Below are 24024 nucleotides of genomic sequence, written 5' to 3' on the forward strand. Positions count from 1 at the left end.
ACAAAACACTTCATCTCATTACAAAACATAAGCATCGCTTAATTAACCTTTTCTTTTACAGTGTAAAAACCACAGCATGGGTCAGATCAGGGCACTTCAGAGTAAAGTACAGTACAAAGTAAAGTAAGACTAAATACTTGAAAAGTATTTTTGAAAAGTACAGAAGAGAAAAAAAATGTGTTTTTCTGAGTAAATAAATACTATACCAATATAAATAATTACATTTATACATTATATATAACAAGCAAAGTTTTATTTTGTCAAAGTGTCAGATTTGACTTTTTTCAAGACTGAAACAGGAAACTGATTTTGATTTTTTCTGCCTCATCACCTAAAAACAAAACAGATGACAAAGCTCTGAGTTTAGCATCAAAATTCAAAGTCACATGACTGAAGCTGATATCATGTATGAGAGCCACTTCAGTAGTAACAATAAAGTATTATTATTATTATTATTATTATTATTATTATTATTATTATTATAAGTACAAGTCTATAAGTACAAGTCTTTACCCTGCCCAGTGTCACCTCTAAGATAGAAACTCTCATAGATCAGTTCGAAAAAGCTTAAACATTCCAGAGAGGCTGCTTTTCAGCTGGAGGTTGATTGTGACTCCTGATTGTGCTTCTTATGTCTTCTGCAGATCAAAAAAGCCAGCAGGGACAATAAAAAAATTAGACCAGCTAAGAGTCCATGACGCCTTCTAATGACTCCTCCTCTCTGACCTGCAGGTGAGAAACAGGTGTGAGGTGTCAGCTGTCAGGTAGGTGATGAGTGAAGAACAGAACAGAATCCATTTCCTCTTCAAACTGCTGTCAGACATTATCTACTGCACTCTGATCACATCACTCAGACCAGCTGCTTTCTACAAAGTCTCATCAACAACATCTTTAGAAACAAACATCAACAACCAGGAAGCAGCTTCACCTCTGATCACACACACACTCAGCTCTACTCACTCACCTGGAGGATCAACATGAAGGTGGATGATGCTGATGGGTTTCCATGAGCGTATTTCTCTCATGAGGACACCACACTCGTATGTTCCAGTGTCATTAATCGTCACATTCTTCAGAATCAAAGACACGTCTCCATCCTTCATCTGTCTGTCCTGCAGATCCACCCGGTTCTTAAAAGATGGATGCTGGTTGTCTGGAACAAACAGATCATCCCTGTACAGAAGAACATATTCTGGTTCCAGGTCAGCTCTGCTCCACTTCACAACTATGATGTTGTTGTTTGGAGCTCGACATGTCAGAGTGACTTTCTGTCCAGACTCAGCTGTAATGATTTTCTTGTCTGAAATAGGAAATAACACAGAGCAGAGAGGTTACAAAGGACAAAGTATAACTGTTCACTTTTACTCAACTCTACTCACTCACCTGGAGGATCAACAACTCTCAGGGAGATGATGCTGATGGGGTCAGTCTTCAGATGAGCTCCCTTCCTGCAGTTCGCTCCTCTCGTGAAGATGCGACACTCATATGTTCCATTATCATCAATCGTCACATTCTCCAGAATCAAAGACACGTCTCCATCCTTCATCTGTCTGTCCTGCAGATCCACCCGGTTCTTAAAAGATGGATGCTGGTGATCTGGAACAAAGTGACCGTCCCGGTACAAAATGACATATTCTGACTCCAGGTCAGCTCTGCTCCACTCTACAACTATGATGTTGTTGTTGTTTGGAGCTCGACATGTCAGAGTGACGTCCTGTCCAGCTGTGGTGTTTATCCCTGAAAGAGAGGAAACAATATGGATCATGGAGAGGTCAAAGATCCTAAGTGCAATTGTTTATTTGGAGTGGTTCTTATATAGTGCTTTTCTACTCTTCTGTGCAGCACTGATCATCATGATGAGCTAAAAACAGAGACCACTGATTTCTGATCAACCAGAGGAAGAACAGCACACACTGGATGCAGAAATGAATCAATAAATCTCTGGTGTTTGTTATCATAGACAGTTACGGCTCACGGGACAGGTTTAAGGCCTGGATTGTCCTTACATCTTTTATTTACAGGTTTATTTCTCAATAACATTCAGATCCATCTTTCATGGGAAAAATCCATCAACACTAGAACTGCCAGCAGAGGTCAAGTAGACCACACGATACAACAGCACAGTCATGGCAAATAAGTCATTTCTTAAAGAAATGAATTTTCATCTATTTTTTCTTATTTTAAGTAATATTTTATTTATTTCATCTATTTTTATTTGGGTAGTTATTACAGACATGACCAGGGGATAGGAAAAGGAGAAAGAAATAAAGAAAGGGAAGGGGAGAAAAACTGATTAATAATTAGCTGCAAAAATAATTAATATTAACAAAGTAGATAGCAAATAACAACAGCTAACACATCTAAAAGTAAAAAAAATGAAAATATTTCTGGATAAAGTGAAGGATTAATGGCACCAAAATGAAGACTATAAAAACAGAGTGTTCACTGTGAAACAAACAGCTTTATAGTTAAAGTCACATCTGCCTCTGATCACCAAGCCTGCATCCTCACATTCAGTCCAAGAAAAATCACCAATCCATGCAAATGTCATCTGCAGACAACACTGCTGTCACTGATTTAAAATAAATACACTATAAACACATGTATGTGTTTCTGTGACATCATAAACAGACTCTTTGTCTGTGATGCCGTGGATCAGCTCAGCACACACTCTCCTTCATCCACACACATGTTCAGTCTGTTTTACATGGAACTGAATTAACACACTGTTTAAACTGGTGATCATCTGACACAAGCAGGTGTTTGTTCAATAAAATACATTGTTTTGTATGAAGCAAATAAATGTGGGTCTGTTTTATCAGGTCAGACAAAACTATGGTTAAGCTCACCTGTATTATAACAGTAACACCTGCTTACCTTCAGAGGCAGAACCTAGAAAAAAGAGACACATCAGAGTCCAGAGGAGTGCATGATGGAGCAGGTCCAGCCTGGCCATGATCTCTCTGCACTAACAGGCTCAACAAAACCTAAAATCTCAGTCGGAGACACCTGAGGCCACGATGAGTGATGACTGATGACTGAGCTCTAAACTTTCTCCTTTTTAAACTTCTATTGTGTCCTTTAATTAGCACCGCCCCCAGCAACGCCTATAGGCGCTCCTGAGGTTTCCCCGACAGGTTTGCCCTGCTTCATGAGCACGCACTGGGCTTTCCAAATTACGGACAAACAGTACCCCTTATTTTTCAGTTTTAGTTCACAAACCCTTCTTATAATGACTTATTACTCAAGAAATTGTTGAGGTTTTAGCTCTTTATACAGTAAAGTTGCAGAAGGATACAAATTATTATCAGGCCAAATGTCCTCAGTTTGTTGAAATAATTTGTGCGGTAACACGTGAGAATAAGCACAATTAACAGTATTCTGTGTATTCCAAATATTACAGAGAACTTTAATCTCTGAATCTGACTTTGTGGTGTTTTTACTAAAGATATATAAAGGAAGCACTGACGCTGCTGGGAGCTGTAACACCGCCGGAGAAACTCCAGCAGTTTCAGTAATGACTGGGTGTTTTCTGAGTACGAGACAAGTTTAGGGGCAGTTTGTCACATAGTGTCGGTACGTTACATAATGGGGTGAGAAGGTGTTGCAACATGAGGGCAGAGGTTGAACAGCTTTCTGTCTGAAGGTTTGGCGGAAATAATACACTGTATCACAGAGCAGGGCAAAGAAAACGATAAAGAACCTCCAGAAGTATAAAAATACAGGTTAATATCAATCTCTTATTGAAATAAACACAAGTCCAATTCAGTGAAGAAGTTTCCATTTTATGTGCCAAAAGCAGAATATTATCATGTTTTATAAAAGCAAAGATGATATTTTTGTAGTCCATGTTGACCACCTTTAGTTTCAAGCACAATAAACCCACATCAACTGTTTGAACTAATAAAAATATATATTAAAAAAAACCTGTTTGAATGAGCACTGCGGTACCATGAAAACATGTAGACTGCAGAACGTTATTATTAAGCAGCTCCAGCAGCACAGATGATTCAGTCCTCTAAAGGTCCCAGACGGATGCTGTGTTTATAGTCTGCAGGAGCGTTGCAGGCTCTCATGTACACATCCACATTTAATTTAAAATCTGTCTCTTGGCCTTCTGTGACACAAATGTTGTGGTTTTGAAGTAGATTTAGGAGAACATACTCAATTTATCCAGTTTTTATTTTAACAAACATCAAGAAAACGTCCCTATAAGCATTTAATCCAACAACCTAATATCTCTGTGTGCATCTGTGTCTTTGTGTGTCTGTGCTCACACACACATGGGTTAGTCTGTGTGTGTTTCTGTGTGGGACACTCGTTCAGTGGTGAATGTAACATTTCTGTCGTTTGACGTTTGGAGCATCATCTCCCGGCATAGAGCCCTCTCCAACCACACACTCACTATTGCTTACCCACACACATCTGTCGGGACAGACTTGTCTCAGATATTCAGAGAGCCTTTTGTTTAGACTGACTGTCACATTTCTTCCTTCAGACACACTCTGAGTCAAATCCTGCCCTCAGGTCTGTGTGGTCATAGCTCATATTAAAGAGTTTTTATATACGGTTATGGAAAAGTATTTAGGTTTGTTCAGAGTCACAGGGCGGGGTTTGATTGGCTGATTGGATGATCACTGAAGGAGGCCTAGGAAATTATCTGACCAGACTGATGAAAACAGAAATGAGTTTTAAAGCATGGGAAGGCAGAAGCGATGTAAACAATAGACTAGAAGCCCTGTGGCCCAGACATGAATGCAGCCCTGCCTTATGAACCTTTCGAACGTTCATGACTCACTAAAGTTTTCTTTGGGAGCAGAAATGTAACTAATATCAAACTAACTGAAAAATCTCCACCCAGTAGACAGAGCTGCTGTATGAACAGCTCACAGTAGCTAGGTAAGGTAAGTTACTATGGTAACACATGACAGCAGTGATAATCTGAGCAGGAAGATTTATTGGCATTAAATGAAAATAAGATCAGCTTTATGTTCATGAACAATACAAATTTTCTTCTACACGACCTGCTTGCAGGTTGTTTCTTTTTATTGTAAAACAGTGTTAAGTGTCGGGGAGGTGTGGACATTTTCCCTCCTCGGTGTGAGAGTCACATATTTGTCTGTAATTAAGTTCTGCTAATGACATTCCTTCACAACGGTTATCTGAATCATCTCCACGCTTTGACAGAAGAATTTGCACAACTATTTTTCCCCCATTCATTCAGTTATTTAGCAAACGTGTGTATAAGGTGTCACCTGTTCAGCACTGGCTGCTGTTCTTTCAGTTTACTGTGCAAACAACTGTCAACAGCTGCTCCACAGAGACTCACCGTCAGACCAAACAATCAGCATGACTGATATCATGTAAATAACTGCTGTGTGTTTGTCTTATAGTAGAACATGTTCACTGATATATTTTAAACTTTTAACATCTAACAGATGAACTCTGAACATTACTCTGCTTTATTTAAATCTGCTTCTCATGAGCTCGTATTCTCAGTGAAGCACTTTGTGATGTCTTTAGAAAGGATTAATGGGTTTATATGATGATGGAAGTGGAGAGAGCAGAGAACAGGATCAAGAATTTGCTCCTGTTTTTAAAAGAATTTAAATCATACAAACACCACATCTACAACTGCTCAGAGACTAAAAACTGAGAGACCTGTGTGGAGAATAATTTTGTCAAAGTTTACAGATAAAGAGTGAAAGCTGAATTAAATTTAACAGGTTAAAGAAGTGTCATTTTCACACTGCAGAGTTTAGTGTGGGGAAAATGTCCCTTGTCCAAAATAAATATCATCCGAACAGAAAGACGCACTTTCCTATATTACATGGACCACATGGACCACTACTTATGTTGCCCTTTTTTAGTTGAGCCTTTAAAGTGCTTTCTTACAATGGCTTTATTCACACATTTCATGTTGTTGAACATCTGGAAAAACAAACTGAGTTATAATCTTTATGTGTCATTACAGCAGCTTTCTACAGTTTAGTGCAGAGCTGTGGTGAAGTTCCCAGTGATGAATAACTTTAGGTTAAAATTATTTTTTTGGCTTCTTATGTGAGACATAAAGGTTTGAAACCACTGTGTTCTATTCAAATGTAGCTGCTGTCCATTTATATTAACTGTGTGATGCTGTTTAGTTTCACTCCTCAGAGGCTACTTTACACTTGTGAAAAATCAGCATTGACAGCATCTGTAAACATCTGTGTGTATGATGGTGAATTCAGTTGTGTGAAATCCAGAAAAGCGTAAGTAGGAAACCTCATAGAGCAGAGTGTTTCATCTCAGTGCCCTGATCACCTGTGGTGACATAAGCTCCAGCTGTGCCAAGGACGACTTCTTAAAGAAGTTTATGATCTGAAGCTGTCCTGTAGTTTTTTACATCTCCACCACAATCTGAATCAGGAAGCTCACAGAGGTCACACAGCTCCAACAGTCACATTACAATTTTTATCACAATTTTAGTTAAGCAACCCAGTGGCAAAGCCACTATCACACTTACAAACAACATTTGTTCGACATGTTAGAGGAGGGCGCTTTGCACCCATCTGCTGCCAGCTCTCACTCACTTCCCCATTTGGGCCTCTAGAGGGCACCTTTAAGGTTTTTTTTGTATGTTATTTTGAGGTGGAGTTACTTAAAAGAAACCCCGGCTATCAAGACATGTTTGCGCTAAAATATGTTAATATGCTTTCAATAATATATATGTGGTATTAAAATACACCAAATGTTACTCGCATACTCTGATGGGCAAAGTTACGTGGCAAACAGTCGTACTTAAGTTTTGCCAAAATAGGATGGTTTGTCAGAACACTGGTCTTTAAGTGATGACGTGATGAATCCTGCTTCCGGGCCCAAAGTAGTCTGCATTTAATGAAGCTGTTGTGTTTTTAACATGTTTTATTGTTTTGTATCTTGTTCTATTTAATCTCAACAAGCCCCTAAAAACAGTCAGTGTCGGCCTCTCTCAGTTTTTATCACCATTAATCATTTTAAAGTTCAGTTTTTAAACCCTTACGATGTAACTACAGCACAGCCCATGCAGCAGTATATTAATGACTAACCTCGTATTGTGGATGGATTATGTCAGTTGTTCTCCTGACTGACGTTTGGTCCGTTTACAGCATCTAGTAAACGGACCAAACGTCAGTCATTTATTGGTTTATTGTTGTGGGCAGTCTGAGGTACACCTGTGCACTACTCATGATGTCAGATCAGCATCCTGATGTGGCACACCTGTGAGGTGGGATGGATCATCTCAATATGGCAGATGTGCCCACTACCACACATTTGGACTGATTTGTGACCACTGTTTGGGAGGGATGGTTATATTGTGTATCTGGAATGAATTTTAGGTCTCTACGTCCATCCCATGGGGAATGGGAGCAGTAACAAAGGTGTTGCGTTTATATTTTTGTTGAGTGTAATTTAGTCACTTTAAATCAATGCAAGAAAAATGAGTAGTCTCAGTATTGTTTATAATCAAGTAAATAGTACTTTATTTAATCATGTAAATAAGAGAAACATGAAACATGAAACATTTGTGCAAATTCAAAAGCCTCCCAATTCCCATTTTTTCAGTGTAGGGAGCCCTAATCATCACAGGGTTAGGGAAGCAATCAACAGCCTTTAAGTATCTGATTGCGTTTCATGAAGTCCAGTAATCTGGGCTTTCTTGTTGCCACAAGTTTTTTATGCTCTTCATCCAACCTCCTCCCCACAGGGTTCTTCCACACCTGTTCCCAGTCCTTCTTGGTCTAAACACAAACAAACAAGAAAAGCACAGAAAGTTAACAGACTAATAAGGATAATCAACCATGAAATCTTAGTTATTCCCAGCAAACAAATGTAATTTCTCACCATGTCTTTGAAGGCCTCCCCCTTGTAGTAGGTCTTGGATGCTGGATACTCCATTCCTTCATCAAGTAGCTGCTTGATGCTTGAAGCCACCAGATGAAGCTCCTCTCCATCATAGCCATACACCTGTTTGTCCTTGCAGGTCATCAGAACGAGCTGGTCGCACAGACATGAGATGCCCTCCACCACGCCAATAATTTGCATGGTTACAGTCGTTGGAAGGTAGAATTTTCCCCAGCCATTCACATCAGCAGGATAATCTTTGTAAACGGTGTCCTCAAGCTCTGCTTTCCTCAAAATTGCACCAGCTGGCTTCTCTAAGGGGAAACACTTGCCTTTGTTTGCAGATTCAAACTGTGAAACAGCTGCTGGTAAGTCCTCATCTGCAACACAAGGCAGACATTTGAAAGGTGTTTGAAAGATGGAAAACACATTATGACTTGTTTTAAATGAGCCAAAGATGATTGTAGCATACCTTTCCTTCCTTTGGACAGAGAGTCAAGAGACACATTAGACTCCTTATGTCCCAAACTAAGACAGAAAACATAATGATGTTAACAGAGTTTGTGACAACAGCCTTCCCTTTACCCAAGTGCTCAGTCAGCCTGTGAGCCTCACTGTATAGAGCTTAATGCCAAAATCATGACATTTCATGTCTGTCCTCCTGAAGTCATGGCACCACAGTAGTTTGGTGTGTGTGTTCAACAGCTTTGAGCTTGGGGTTACAAGCTGCTGCCTCTGCACTGAACCATCGACCATCCTGGGTCCATACATCCTGTGCTGTGTGGCAGTTTGGTTTGAGGCTTCACTCTGTATTCATTTTCACATCTCAGAGTGAGTTAGGTTCTTATCCTCAGCCACCCCATGTTTGTTACTGTGAGTAAATGTTATTGCGTTATACAGATATAATGTCGAGAATGACTCGTTTTATCCCGTTCCTTCTCGTCTCTTCTCCCTCTGAGCTAAAGGCGGCATTTAATAAGAGGCGTTGTGTCCACGTCCAGCCAATACATGGCAGCCCCTGGAAAGTGTGCTACATGCTCTCTGGTGCACTCAGAAATGTCACCTTTCTTTGACATTTGGACCTTTAATTTTCCATCAAGAATATTTAATGTAATTTTTGTTTATGTTTGAGCAGCACAAACTCCACTTTTCTTGTGCTGCAGCTCACGTAGCTCAGATACTGAGCATCCACAGCTGGATTTCTGGACACAGCTGGAAACAGAAACTCTTCCTGATAGAGTTGATTATTTTAAGATTGTCATTTCAACAAGTTCCTGTTTTTATAAGTTTAACTGGGCTGCTCACTTCTGCTTTTTACATGCTTAGTACACATGTTGATTCGTTAAAAGGTCATGCCCTATATGGACCGACTGGAGATGTTGTGAAGGGCCAAGCCATATATGGTGTCAGGAAATGACACACACACACACACACACACACGCTGACGTTGCTCGCATATGCTTGCCTTGAATGTATGACTGTTTTCACTCAAATAAAAGGAGCTGCAAGGGGAATCAGGTTCGGAGTTGGCTGAGCTCAGGTGACGAGTGAATAACTCTCTGCAAGATCCTGGCCGGGCTTCTCTTGTGACAAGTTAAAGATAAAAGATCTGTGGTTTTGCTTTGTTTACACGGATGGGTCTCTGAAACAGCGAGGACTGGTTTTAGACCTGAAAAACTTAAAATTATTGGTACTGATATCGGAAATACTCACATTCAAAGGCTTGTGTCGAAGTTAAAACTAAAACTAAGTTACTTTTTTAGAAATCAGTCCTGTTTCTCCCTCCAAATGAGAAAACACTTGATTCGTGCAACTTTTTTACCTTTATTGGATTATGGTGACCTGCTTTTTATGAATGCACCTGCTCACTACCTAAAGAGGTTGGATACTGTGTACCATTTTGCTTTACATTTTATCACTGACTATGGAAATCGTGTACATCATTGTTCTTTGTATGCTGCTGCTAAATGTCCATCTTTACATATCCGCAGACTCTCCTATTGGTTGATCTTTATCTATTTATCTCCTTGGGCTGGTTCCAACTTATTTATGTGTTTATATGTGTAAAAACCACAACCAATGCAGCCTTCGTTCTCACAATATCATACAATTGATTGCCCCAAAATCTTGATATTTATTTATCATCACCTCTGTTAATCCTTGATATTTATAATTGAGTGATCTGTATATATTAGTGCTATTTCTTAAATGTGCAAAATCTGTAACGCAATGTATTGTTTGGAGTTTAGTCTGTCACTGTTACTTTTTTTAGAATTTCTTCCTGTACCAACTGTAACACACATACTTTCCTTAGGGATTAATAAAGTATTCTGAATATGATTCTGATTGTTTCAGGATACATGACCTGCCATTATCCAATGACACATCTGCTTTCCGGTATCTTTTGCTCGTTTCTCCTCCTCTTCTTTTCTCTCCTCTTCTTTTCTCTTTTTTCTAAATTGAGCACCTGATGGCTTTGAACTGTTCTTGAACATCTTCCATTGTTTTTAATTTTGCGCTCCAGAACACCCATCCCCCAACCCAAAGCCGGCACCCCCCTCCCCTGTCGACAGGTTGTGTGTGAGATATTAAATCATCAAACTGTAAATTTTAAATAGTTATTGATCCCTCTTACCCCTAGTCGTAAAGTGTATATTTATTTTCCTATTCTTCTTATATTTATTGTTTGTTTACTTGCACTGCTGTGACTGGAGCCTCGTCGTCTCGTCTCTCTATATAATGTAGTGTATGCAGTGGAGATGACAATAAAGTTTACTTTGACTTTAGCACAGCAGCAAGCAGGCTCACCGAGGGCTCTCGCGCTCACTTTATAGAATTTCGAAAAAACATAGGTACAAATTATAAGTCTGTATCATAATGTCCAGTGTTTTCATGTTTGTTGGTTTGTTTTTATTTTGTTTCATTTTGCGGGTTGGATATTAGATGCTGCTCCAGCCAGCCAGAGAATCCCCCACCGCCCCGCGCTCTCCTTACTCTGCCGCAAGCAGCAGGCGCACCTTGCAAACGGAGGGCGCCCTTACTCCCAGCAAATGGGCGGCAGAAGACCGATCAGTGCCTATGACATCTCCAAATTGCGCTGGCTGATGTATGCATGAGTACGAGCAACTTTTTTTTGGAGATGCCCGTGATGCCACCCCTACCATGATGCTTCCCTGGGCAACCCCCCATGTCGCCCTATCAAAAACCGCTACTGGTGCTGAGCAGGTTCCAACCTGAGATTTAAAACTATTTACATGACTCACTAGAACAAAACTTAGTGAGATTACAGAGTGGGGAAACTGGTTCTTACCCGCTGTCGAGCATTACAGATGTTGTTGCCATTTTAGTTCTCTGTCACCTGCAAAATGAAATTTGAATCATTAGAAGCAGCTTTTGATTAATATTTCAAACCTTTACTGATGCACTGACACATTTATACAGCCATAACATAAAATTATTTTTTAATGTTTAACTTCAAAGCTTTCAAATTAAAAAAACTACTTTTAAAAGAGAAAAACAAATGGTAATCTGAGTTTAACCATAGAAACAGCAAAAAGAACAAACCATTTGAAAATAATCAAATAATAATCAAATAATCCTACATTAATAATAATCTTTTTAGAAAGTACGTTTAAAATTTTGTAAGAAATATTTAACTTTTGACATAAAGCTGTATTTAAATATAATCTTTACATAGGCGTTCCTCATTATTGAAATGTAACACTCAAGCCTGGAGTTTGTCTCTGTAAAATTTCATGTTGGAGGTCAGTTACCCCTGAACAAGTTTTATTTATTGTTACCCATTTTTTTTTTATCTTTTCTGAGAATATTTGAGAAGCGTGGGAACCCTTTAAATGTTCTATCTTTTAATAATAAGACTTTGATGAACCTGGATCTTTGTTGTCTTTCTTTTTCTGTCCCATGTTCACATCACGTAGGTCATGCATGCTGTGCAACGATCAATCAATCTTTATTTATAAAGCACTTTTCATACAAAAAAAAAAAAAAAAAAAAAAATGTAGCACAAAGTGCTTTACATAGTTAAAAGCAGCCCACCCCACCCTCCAACTCACTCCCCACACTCTCAATACACATATATCCCCCCCCCCACACACACACACACATACGCGCACACTTACGGTGTGTTCACACCGAACGCGATGGACGCGAATAGAGTGTCAGGTTTACATGTAAAGTCAATGGAAAGGCGCGATGACGCGCGATTGCGGGTCCCGCGAAAATTTGGAAGCAGATTTGCGTCGCGAAAACGCCAAAACGCGTGAAACGCGCGTCAGTGTAGCGCGTCTGGCGCGTTTGACTCGCGAATAAAACCACGCGCGTGAGTTTTTGTGTTGCATTTTGTGCATACGTGCGTTTCGCGTCTACCGCTCGAGTTGGAAAAATCTGAACTCCAGCGTCAAATCGCGCCGCGACAACCAATCAGGAGCCTGGTGACGTGGCTGTTACCTAGGTCAAAGGGGCAGATCCAGCCAAAGCCTTTCATACTTCAATGGAGGGGAAGGCTAATCAATGCGGTAGCAAACAACTCGGAGCTGTACAACACCAGCTGCTTTCAGTACCGAGACAGGAATAAAAAGGACCGAGCTTGGAGGAAGATATGTGAAGAGATCGGGCAACCTGGTAAGTTCATTCATTTCTCTTTTGAAAGTTTTCACTGACCCGGGGAAGCCGCACAAAAGCTAGCAAGCCACCGCTATTTTCCCACTGACGTACAAATACCGTTCTGCTTTTATGCATGTTGTCATTTAGGAATATATTTTATTGTTTATTAATAAACAGCACACAGTGGTCCCGCTGTTCATCCGTCACTGCTTTGCTTTTTCGCTGATTTTTTATTGCACAGTACAGCATTGCATTCTGCAGCCTGATTGACAAATCTCCTGCGCTTGCCAAATTTATCACGTTTGGTTTTGATAACCATCGCGTCCAATAGAAAAAACAGCACAAAAACACCCATAACTATGAGCCTCATTCGGAAATAGACACCTGCACCGTGAGGGAAAAAGGCGCACGAAAGTGGCGGGCAGATGAAGACAAACCGCGGCATAATAATACTTTTACGTTTTGCAATCTACAAAGGTTTGCACTTTGAGAATCAATTGTGAGAACTGTGACCAGGGGCTAGTTATTCTGAGAACCCCTGCAATAAATGAGGGACCACTGTCTACTCTACGATTATTATATCGAACCTGTTAACATTTAATACTGTATTGATAGAACCAACTGATTCTGCAGCAGAGCATCCCCAGTCCCTGAGCTCCTGCACCCACAGATATGTACAGCAAGCACTGATACCTTTTTAGTCGGTGGGATTCCCTTGTGATCACCTTTACTAAATATCTACAACCAATCTGATTATATCCTGTTATTGTTTTTTTTTTTCTTCAATGTTGAAATTAAAATCTAGTAGCAGCCTTCTCATTTCTTTGTGTTTTGTGCTGTTTTACAGGCCCACAGAGGAGGACGGCTCCGAGGCAGATGAGGGACGGGTCCCAGGACGGTCCATCGGCGGTGGAGCTGGCCATCCTGGAGTCCCTGAAGAGGCCACACCAGTCTCCAATGGAGCATTTCCTCCTCAGCCTTGTTCCTGCTCTGGAGAGCAGCTGGTCCTTTTTATTCCTGTCTCTCTGTAAATTCTTATATTTTATATATTTATGTTTAATGTTTTTCTGTTTGAGTCTTTTAATATTATTTCAAATAAATGTTTATAATGACTAATGTCTCAGTTCTACTACACAGCAAATGTTGGCACACAACTTGACACATGTAGAATTTATTTCATATTATACTAATGACAAAATATACTGATACAGTGGGATGCAGAAGTTTGGGCAACCTTGTTAATAGACATTATTTTCCTGTATAAATTGTTGGTTGTTACAATAAAAAATGTCAGTTAAATATCATACAGGAGACACACACAGTGATATTTGAGAAGTGAAAAGAAGTTTACTGGATTTACAGAAAGTGTGCAATAATTGTTTAAACAAAATCAAGCAGGTGCATCAATTTGGGCACCACAAAAAAGAAATGAAATGAATATTTAGTGTATATCAATGTGTGTGTCTCCTATATGATATATGGGGTGCCTTTGTCTGGATGTGCTTCCCATCCAGAGCTGCACAGCACAGAGGAAAGTTCCAGCGCTCCTGGAATCCCTCTGTGATGGACCGCCAGTCTCCAGGTGAAGGCACAGCCATGAAGTCGTCCACTAGACAGTCCCAGATGGACGTCGCTGCCTGGGGGGTGATCTGGCTCACCGTGGACACACCGACTCTGAAACTGAACGCGATGGTCCTGAAGGAGTCCCCGGTGACAAGGAACCTGGACAAAATTGTTCAAAATCAGTATTTTGTGTACTGCAGTTACAAAATACATTATTCAAATTCCAAAATACTTTTGTGATATCAGATTTAAATCACAAAACATGAATCTTACATAAAACCTTTTGTAATTATAAGGATAATTACAAAATGTATATTAGATAATATCTAAAACAGTTATGTTAAAGTTAAAACAAAACACATCATAATTTGATTGGTAGCAACTTTCACAACTACAGTGAGCCAATCACTCACAATTCCTAAACATGTCAATCAGGTAGGAATGAAGTAAGACATTAATAGAAATAAAGAGTTGTGTGTTGACATGTAGCCCTTTCCTTGCTTAAATCATTAATATTTTTCAAAAATTAATCTGTGATAAGACATAGCTTATCAAGATAGAACCATGTAACTAGAGATGAACCAAACTGTTCACAGTTTTATCTAACTCTGTTTTAATAAAGACTGGTGACCCCTGCTATAGAGTCTGACAGCTGCAGGGATTATATACAAATATTCAACTATCCCAGAATTAAACCAGGTCTAAATAAAAAGGAGTGAGTATCACTACAAAGGTTAACTCAGTGGTCCTAATGCTACAGTTTGATATCAGCAAACACCGAGCGCATACATTGATGTGACACCACAGCCATGCTATCATTGCAAACACTGATAACAGCATAAATCGAATTAAATCGGGACTTGATGAGAGCTTCTGAGTATCACTAGAAATATTATAAAGAGTCGTCTCTGTACCACAGTTTGCTTTCAGTAAACACCGACAGCATTCACTGTTAGCATAGCACATCCATGTTAGCAGTGTATAACTGGATGGATTAGCATATTAGCACAGATATCAATAAAGGACTACCGTATTAAATAGTTTTACTAACCTCAGGCAGACGGACAGGCGCTCTGCAGGTGGGATTGAGCGTCTGTAGTTGGTGTCTAGGCGGGCAATGCTGGGACCGACGAGGGAAAGCAGGTCCTCAAACTGGCCGACGGTGATAGCGCTGGAATCGGCCGTCATCCAGGCGCAGCTCCTGGAGCAAGTGGTGAAACTCACCAAACTGCTCATGCCTCTGGAGGACCTGATGGACCCAGGTACGGCGAGGACGTCTTTTACGCTGCTGCTCTGCTCTCCACAGTACATAGAGAAGGGAGACTCTCTCTTCAAGCGCTAGCTCGATAGCTGCCATCTTGCAAAACCAGGTCTGGCACAACTCCCTCCCACATTCCTCCCACATTTCCGGTTCACGATGGATTTTTCTTGGACACGCGTTGAGACGCGAATGTACACGCGTCAAATTAGGGGCGTTTGGGGCGTTTTATTCGCGTCCATCGCGTTCGGTGTGAACACACCGTTAGAGAGTAAAAATTGGGCTGGGCTTGCATGAGCCAAGTGAGGAAACACTATAACAGGGAGCCGTCTGCACCGGGAGCCGGTCACAGACCGCAGCCTCCAGACTGGGCACACAGCAGGAGGGAGGCCAAGGAGCCCCTCAACCAGGCTGAGAGGACCCCAGAGACCCAGCAGCCACGGTCAATCACAGCCCCGGTGCAGAGAGCGCCCTCCAAGGAAACACTGGAGATATGACGCAATACAATATATACAGGGTAAAATGATAAAATAAATAAGAACAGGATACAATATAAATATAAATATAAATAGAGTAAGAAGATTAAAAAATGAATAAGAATAAAATCAAAAAATATTAGGTAAAGCCTAAATTAATAATAGAACAGGATAGAATAAATAAGCATAAAATAAATAAACGCTAAGTAAAAGCTAAATTAAAAAGGTGGGTCTTGAGCCTGTTCTTAAAAACATGTACGTTCTCTGCGGCCCTGAGCTCCTCCGGCAGGCTGTTCCACAGACGAGGACCATACCACTGAAAAGCTGCCTCTCCGTGAGTATGTGTCCTGACTTTAGGGACAATCAAAAGGCCAGTACCAGAGGACCTCAGGGTCCGCGAGGGTTCGTATGGTAAAAGCAGATCTGAGAGATAAGAAGGCCCAAGACCATTAAGACATTTAAAAACCAATAAAAGAACTTTAAAATCGATCCTGAAACACACGGGGAGCCAGTGCAGCGATTCTAAAACCGGTGTAATGTGGGCCCGCCCTCTGGTCTTCGTCAGCACACGAGCTGCCGAGTTTTGCAAGAGTTGTAAAGTTGAAATATTCTTCTTAGGAAGACCAGAGAGCAGGGCATTACAGTAATCAATGCGACTGGTAATAAAAGCATGCATCAGCATCTCCGTGTTGGCCCGAGAGAGAATAGGGCGGACTCTGGCTATATTTTTTAGATGATAAAATCCAATTTTGGTTACATGTTTAATATGTGGGATAAAACCAAGCTCAGAGTCAAAAATAACACCCAGGTTTTTCACTTGTAGCGAAGGACATAGTGAAAATGCCTCTAATTTAGACAAGAGTTTCTCTCTCTGAGCCTCAGGACCGACAATTAAAACTTCAGTTTTGTCCTGGTTAAGCTGTAAAAAGTTTTCTGCCATCCAAGATCTTATATCCAAGATACAGTTAAAAAGGGCATCCATTGGTCTGGTGTCATCAGGAGACACGGAGATGTACAGCTGCGTGTCATCAGCGTAACTGTGGAAGTTCACTCCATGCCTCCTGATGACACCGCCGAGAGGCAACATATACAAATTAAAAAGTACAGGGCCTAGAACCGACCCTTGAGGCACACCACATGTCATTTCATGGATCTTAGAGGAGCATGTATCCAGAGGTGTGGACTCGAGTCACATGACTTGGACTCGAGTCAGACTCGAGTCATTAATTTTATGACTTTAGACTTGACTTGAAAAAATGTTCTAAGACTTGTGACTTGACTTGGACTTGAACCGGTTTACTTGAAAAGACTTGATATTTTACCCCAAATATAAAATTTAACATGCATATTATATAGAGATTGAAAATGTGACGTCATTCACGGGTAGAACCGCAAAGGATTCTGGGAACTCGTGGCAAGAGGTACTAGCGCACGCAGGCTTTCAATTGAAATCAGTCACACAGCGATAAAAAGAAACACAAAAATGTCAAGAAGCTGTTGTATTATTAACTGCAATAGCCGGTCGCATGACAGCCACGGGAAGCCGACGGGTAAATTGTTCGAGCCATGTTTCCGAAGTAACAAAGACGCGACGGATGGCCTGGATTGCAGCCATTCAAAGACCAAATATAACGTCCCAGAACACTCCAGCTCACAGTTTAGTCTGCTCCAAGCATTTACACGAAGGTCAGTCTGCTGTTGTAGTTAATGCGTCATTTTCATAACATAATTGGTGATATAGGTTACAAGCAAGTCTGGCGCTGAACAGAAATGGTCGCGCTATGCTCCTTTCTTTATTGTGCATAAATAGTGAATTGTCCTGACACAATATTGCGTTTCGCTTCTGTTATTATGGTACATTGACAAAAACATATACTTTTATTCACAGGATAAAACAGGTTTGTATCACTAATTGCCCAGTACGATTACAGCATACAGTCTTATTGTCACTGCTACATTTCTGTGATGCTACCAGAAATTATTTCCACTGCTAATTAATTACCGTTGAGCTCAAAGGTCCTATTAATAAACGGTTAAGGAATGTGTGTTTATGACGACGATTTGTGAGAGTGGTAAACTTATGATACGTACGATGCTCTTTCGTTCTACACGGTGCATTTCAAGGTCCTGCACCCATCCGTCGGTAAACTGTACCTGGGCTTGTTGCAGTGACCGGAAGTTACTAAACTTCACGAGTGTATGCACTCACTCCAAGAGCCGTATGATTATAAATATGCATATAAATATGCTACGATGAGATAGCTGACTTCATCTAACTAGCAAATGTTGTCCAGGCTACGTTGGTGATGCAGTTTTTTTTAACGTGTATGATATTTTTGTCATGCGATTTTAAAGCTGGTCCTACAACCGCATCCAAGAATAACATGCAGCTTATCTCAGAACTGTCGGTGAAAATTATTCTAGGAGCTAAGTTTAATTGAGCTGCATTTTAAAGAGGTGCAATTTCACAATTTGTGTATATTTTCTACGTTCACTATTTTGTCATGTGTTGAGAAAAACACAGATTTTAAAATTACATGGTCTAATATTTACATTTAGCATAACTGCAACATTATTTTTTCGTTTTTTTTTTTTTTTTTAAAGACTCGAAAGGACTTGAAATTCAAAGTTTCAGACTTGTGACTTGACTCGGACTTTTACACCAGTGACTTGAGACTCGACTCTGACTTGCCTGACATTACTTGAGACTTGACTTGAGACTTGAGGATAAAGACTTGAGACTTACTTGAGACTTGCAAAACAATGACTTGGTCCCACCTCTGCATGTATCCATACTCACCATAAAAGATCTGTCAGAGAGATAGGAAGTGAACCAGTTGTGTACAGCACCAGAGAGGCCCACCATGTGTTTCAGTCTGTTTAAAAGAATAGCGTGGTCTACTGTATCAAAGGCTGCGCTTAGATCCAGTAGCACCAGGACTGAGAGCTTTTGGGAGTCCCAGTTACATCTAAGATCATTTAAAACCTTTAGGAGAGCAGTCTCTGTGCTGTGGTTCACCCTAAAACCAGACTGGAATATCTCCAGGATCTGTCTATCATTGAGAAAATCAGTAATCTGAGTAAAAACAAGTTTTTCTAAGACTTTACTTAAAAATGGTAAGTTGGATACAGGTCTGTAGTTATTAAAATCATTACAATCCAAATTGCTCTTCTTCAGAAGGGGCCTCACCACCGCCGTTTTAACCCTTTAAGACCTACCATAGAACCAAGTCCGCCAGAGCTTATATTATATTTTTACATGCTGTGGAGCCATTTTTGGGAGCATTTCAAGTTGCTATACATCAATACAACCATTATAGCCCAAACTTTAATAATATGTCTGCATTAGGTGCATAGTAATTACATAAATTGCAAAAAAGTGTAATAAACTACAAAAAATTGAAAATCGTTTTTGTTTTTTTAACATATATTTCTAGTTAGAGAAATTTAAGAGGCTTATCCCTCAAAACTGTAAATACAAAAAAGTTGCAGAAACTAGTTTCCCACCACAGGAAATTTATTTTAAGTGTCTTCATAGTTTTATTTTTGAAATACACCAATTTTTATATACTGCAGGAAAAACGAAAATAAATATTATAGTGCAAAATAACAGCATATGCATCACAATAAACTATTTCCAGCAGTGGAATATGAGTCCTAAGCATCCCAGAAACGACACAGAAAGTCATGAAATCAAACATAACTTTTAAAAACACAAGTATAAGCTCATGAGGTACGATGGTAAAAAAAACTACATTTCCGCAAAATGACATCACTTCCGGTTTCGGGCAGGTCATGCGGTCATGTGATAGTTCACGCTGATGGACGTAGGAAGTGTTACAAACAGCTGATTGGATCGGCGAAGCGTGTTTCTGGAATATCATGTTTTTGTTGCTGCAAGTGATTTTTATGCAGTTTTTGCAAAGCTATATGTGGAAGGAAACTGTGACCTAGGACAAGCTGATGGCATAAGATGTAAGTACAACTCCTCCAGTTTCATATGCAAAAAAAATTATTGCGCTAGCTTACGTGGTTGCAGAGCTACCGGGATTTAAAAATAGTTACGCAAAACAGAGCGTGCCCGCTCCGATCGGCTGTAAAGGGTTAAAGGCAGCAGGGAAGACACCCAACTGAAGAGAGCAATTCATCATGTATAAAAGCTCAGCCTCAAAAAATCCATAAAGTGTTTTAAAGAGTGAAGAAGGGATTGGATCTAAAAGACATGTGGTGGGTCTCACTGTGGAGAAAACTTTCTGAAGGTTCTCAGCATTAACCAGGACAAAGCTGTCCAGTGTCTCCTCAGGTACAATCGAGCCCTCAGATGTGTTTACAATCATATCGCGATTAGATAAAATATCAGATCTGATGGCGCTGATCTTTCCCCTGAAGTTTTCTGCAAACTGCTCACAGAGCGAGTCTGTGGGGGTTCTTTGGGAGCTGTGAAAATCAGGGTTAAATAAATGATCTATGGTGGAAAAGAGGACCTTGGGATTATTTTTGCTAATACTGATTATTTTGGCGAAGTATGAATTTCTTGACTTCCTTAATGTATTATTGTACATTTTAAGTTGCTCGCAAAATATTTGATGATTGATAGTGTTTTTATTTTTCCTCCATCTCCTTTCTGCTGCCCTGCAATTTCTTTTGAGTTTTTTGACTTCTTCGTTTCTCCAGGGTGATGCATGTTTTACGTTAATCTTTTTGGTGGTGAGTGGAGCAACGGAGTCAAGGCTTTTCTTCAGTTTGCTGTTGAAATAATTAAAAATCAAATCGCAGGGTGCAGGTAAAATCACAGGGGGGTATTCGTCTAAAACCCTGGTAAAATTTGCAGCCACTTCAGAGGTTAGATAACGCCTCCTCACAGTTCGCACCGAGGTCTCCCGCTGAATAAAACCGGTGATGTTAAAAAACACACAGTAGTGGTCAGAGACAGCCAAGTCAACAACAGAGACGACGCTGGTGGACAGCCCATGGGTGATGACCAGGTCCAGAGTGTGTCCTCTGTTGTGAGTCGGCTGCGTGACGTGCTGGATAAAATCCAAACAGTGAAGAATGTTTAAGAATTCTTTTGTTGCAGGGTCAGAAGGATTATCTATGTGCAGGTTAAAATCACCGGTTAAAATTATCATATTATAGTTTGAATGTATGTTTGTTAAAAATTCTGAGAATTCCTTGATAAAAGCAGCGCTGTCTTTAGGTGGTCTATAAATTGTGACAGATAAAACTGGAGGGCTGCTGAAAACAATAGCATGGAATTCAAAAGTGGTAAAATGATCAAATAAAATTTGTTTGGTGGTGAGTGTGTTGTTGGCTAAAGATGCAGTCCCACCACCTCTCTTACCACTTCTAATAGAAAAAGAGAAACTAAAATTTGGTGGGGAGGCCTCAGTGAGAACAACTGGTGCATCCGAGCCCAGCCATGTTTCAGTTAAAAATAAACAGTCAAGTTTATTATCTAAAATTAAATCATTAATAATAAAAGACTTGTTCGACAGAGAGCGTACATTTAAAAGTGCCATACTGATTGAGACTGGTGGATTTTTGACAATAGAGTTGAATGGATGTTGATATTTTTGAAGAGGCCAGAGGTTATTAATGTTTTTGGAGTTACTGGATTTATGATAATTCTGTTGCTCTCTGTTTGTGATTATGACGGGTATTGTGTTGACTGTGGGAGAGAGAGGTCCTAGTCCAGAGTTTTGTGTATTACTGTTAAAAGTGGAACAAATATAGGAGCTGGGACCAGGGGAACATCAGTCAGTGGCAGACGGATCAGCAGGTAATGTCAGTTTGGGGTAGTGACAGGGCGATGTGCGGGAGTGCTGTACGCCAAATGCCAAATTGGCGGACAGCAAACGGCGTCCCCAGGCGTTGAGGTGGAGCCCGTCTGCCCCAAAAAGATGCCTCCTCTCCCAGAAGGCATCAAAGTTGTTAATAAAACCCAAGCCGTGGGAGACACAGGCGGAGGAAAGCCAGGTGTTAAGGCTGAGCAGCCGGCTGAAACGGCCTATCCCTCTGCCACAGGTGGGGGTGGGCCCAGAGATAAAAACACTCACCTGCAACTGACCAAGGAGGCTGAAGAGTTGGAGGAAGTCCAACTTCGACAGCTCAGATTGCTGTTTGGGGATGTCATTGGTGCCGATGTGGATGATGAGCTGGTTAACCTGTGGGTGGGATGCCAGAATGTTGGGAATTCTGTCCACTATGTCAACAACAGTGGCTCCTGGGAACGACAGCGTGAGCGCCACCCTCATCCGCACGTTCCTGACGATGGAATCCCCGAGGACCAGCGTGGAGAGAGGAGGTGCCACCGGGGGCTGTTGGCCATCTGAGACGCCCGCGCCGCGACACCGGGGGTGTTCAGATGGAGATGCACCAGCCGGACTGCGTGAGTGACTCCCAGGTAGCCGCGCCGTGGGTCCTCTTCTCCGAGGAGCCGGGGTAAAGCACAGCTCTCCGCGGTGAGTTTGCACCACAGCGTCGGGTTGCCCGCTGCGGCTCCGGGGACGTAGTGGTGGAGATGGCGCAGACCTCAGCGACACAGCGGGATCGCGAGGGCTAGCGGTCAGAGGAGGAAAGTCCACAGGATCCAGGACATTGAATTTATTCTCCAATACTACCGCACCAGAGGGGTGAGGGTGCGAGAGACGGATCCTCCTGCCCCCTCTGCAGCCACCACGCGTCTCAACCACGGTCCATGGCGCTGGTTGGAGTGGAGTGGAGCTGACCAGAGCCTTGGGTCTGGCCCCTAGCTGAAACCTGTAGTTCTCGTCCTTGGCAGAAGCACCAGCGACGCAAGTTGAGAGCCTGTGTTGACTGTTGGCGGGATCTTGGGACACAGCAGCTGGATGGTGCACTGTGTCGGCTAGCTCAGCGCTAGTAGCGGTGGTTTGAGCTTTGCCAAGGAGGATCGTGTCAAGTTCGCATTCAGCCCCCTGGATTTGGTATAGCGTGGATATCCTTTGTTCCAGCTCGATCACAATGAGCAACGAAGCATGCGTTGAGCAAAGGGGGCGTATCCAAACAAAGCTCGTGTCGTTCTTCAGAATACCGCGTGACCAAACGTGATAAACGAGGACCAGTTTCTGTGAAATGACGCCACTGACTCGTTATGTGGCTTTGTTTTTGTGTTAACTGGGTCTGAGGTGATTCTGAGTATCATCACGGCTTAAACAGATTATGAAGCCACCAAAAAGGCGTAATAAGTCGGCAGCTGGGGATGGTTAAAATTCGGAGTTTTAACCAGCTCTCTTCTTCTTTTAAACATTTTTCACACGGACACCGTCAACCTGAAATAAATATACATTCGCATAAAACCCCTGTTCCCCAATGTTTAACAAAATGAAGACGAATACTTACCACAGCCGAACGACTGCACTCTGTGCCGTCTTCATGGAAAATAACACTTCTGTCTCACGTATTTGTTTTTACTGCCACTCAGCTAGGGGCGGAGCGTGGGGGTGGCTTACTGGGCTTAAGCCCGGGTTGTTTTGTCAGAAGCCCGGGGTATTTTGGAGTGTAATTTTTTCATAGTTAGATGCCTGGCTGACAACTGTATAAAACAAAAAGTACACACAATATTCGAAGCACATAGTGCACACTGTGGGAATTTACGACTGTGCGTGAATCCCCCCTGATATTGGTATGATCCGAGCTCAGGCGCTAAGCGACTGAGCGAGGGGGCGGGCCAGCTGCTGCCCGTGAGTTGTTTTTTTTTTTTTTTTTTTTTTAAATACTTTAATTAAATTTATGCACATATTACAATCTCTCGTTGGGAGACAACATTTATGCAACAACATCTTGAAAAGGTTGAATAAGAAATCAAACGAAAAAAAACAAACAAACAAAAAAAACAAAACAAAACAAAAAAAAAACCAAAAAAAAAACACATATATACATATACATAAATATATGAAGGCCATTTTTATGACATATAACAGTTTTTATCCATCAAAGGAATCTGGTTTAGATGTAAAGAAGGTAGACTAATTTGTGCCTTAGAGTAATACAAATAACCTTGAATCAAACTCAACAGAGGTAAGGGGATTGCCTTACAAACCTTGTCATATTCTCTAAGGGAACACTGAATGTTAAACTTCGCATTAAAAACACCCACTGAGAGAAACTGACCCCTTTCATCAAGTAAGTCTGTTATAAAGATTATGTTTTTTTCAAACCACTCTTTAATAAACAATGACTTCTTATTAATTGTAATTGTTCTGTTATTCCACAAGGTGGAGC

At 41.0% G+C, this 24024-nt stretch overlaps 3 protein-coding genes across 3 annotated transcripts; all 3 read right to left on the reverse strand.

The window, feature by feature from the left end:
• Positions 1-419: 419 nt before the first annotated feature.
• LOC147334299 (coxsackievirus and adenovirus receptor homolog) lies at positions 420-3070 on the reverse strand. Its single transcript, XM_086286820.1, has 4 exons — positions 2878-3070; positions 1384-1737; positions 965-1300; positions 420-726 (listed from the first exon to the last, which is right to left on the reverse strand). Exons 1-4 carry the CDS (start codon positions 2954-2956, stop codon positions 593-595), a joined length of 903 nt encoding a protein of 300 aa, XP_086142946.1. The 5' UTR covers positions 2957-3070; the 3' UTR covers positions 420-592.
• Positions 3071-7475: 4405 nt separating this feature from the next.
• LOC147334300 (uncharacterized) lies at positions 7476-23226 on the reverse strand. The gene is made up of 5 exons (XM_086286748.1): positions 23143-23226; positions 11174-11221; positions 8336-8391; positions 7864-8243; positions 7476-7760 (listed from the first exon to the last, which is right to left on the reverse strand). Exons 2-5 carry the CDS (start codon positions 11203-11205, stop codon positions 7623-7625), a joined length of 606 nt encoding a protein of 201 aa, XP_086142874.1. The 5' UTR covers positions 11206-11221; positions 23143-23226; the 3' UTR covers positions 7476-7622.
• LOC147334301 (uncharacterized) lies at positions 12027-16872 on the reverse strand. Its single transcript, XM_086286789.1, has 2 exons — positions 15101-16872; positions 12027-14208 (listed from the first exon to the last, which is right to left on the reverse strand). Exons 1-2 carry the CDS (start codon positions 15358-15360, stop codon positions 13938-13940), a joined length of 531 nt encoding a protein of 176 aa, XP_086142915.1. The 5' UTR covers positions 15361-16872; the 3' UTR covers positions 12027-13937.
• Positions 23227-24024: the final 798 nt, after the last annotated feature.

Source organism: Aulonocara sp. 'chitande type north' Nkhata Bay, linkage group LG3 (assembly GCF_057382095.1).
Source record: "Aulonocara sp. 'chitande type north' Nkhata Bay isolate Kocher_YH1m ecotype deep benthic linkage group LG3, A_spYH_male_GT1.1, whole genome shotgun sequence".
Taxonomy (NCBI): Eukaryota; Metazoa; Chordata; class Actinopteri; order Cichliformes; family Cichlidae; genus Aulonocara; species Aulonocara sp. 'chitande type north' Nkhata Bay.

Coding starts and splice junctions, on each gene's coding strand:
- LOC147334301 (XM_086286789.1), bottom strand. CDS start 15,360: ATGTACTGTGGAGAGCAGAGCAGCAGCGTAAAAGACGTCCTCGCCGTA. Junction 14,209..15,100: donor CGCCTGTCCGTCTGCCTGAG/GTTAGTAAAACT, acceptor AATTTTGTCCAG/GTTCCTTGTCACCGGGGACT.
- LOC147334299 (XM_086286820.1), bottom strand. CDS start 2,956: ATGGCCAGGCTGGACCTGCTCCATCATGCACTCCTCTGGACTCTGATG. Junction 1,738..2,877: donor TCTAGGTTCTGCCTCTGAAG/GTAAGCAGGTGT, acceptor CCTCTCTTTCAG/GGATAAACACCACAGCTGGA. Junction 1,301..1,383: donor GAGAGTTGTTGATCCTCCAG/GTGAGTGAGTAG, acceptor TTCCTATTTCAG/ACAAGAAAATCATTACAGCT.
- LOC147334300 (XM_086286748.1), bottom strand. CDS start 11,205: ATGGCAACAACATCTGTAATGCTCGACAGCGG. Junction 8,392..11,173: donor TCTGTAATGCTCGACAGCGG/GTAAGAACCAGT, acceptor TTTCTGTCTTAG/TTTGGGACATAAGGAGTCTA. Junction 8,244..8,335: donor TCTGTCCAAAGGAAGGAAAG/GTATGCTACAAT, acceptor CTTGTGTTGCAG/ATGAGGACTTACCAGCAGCT.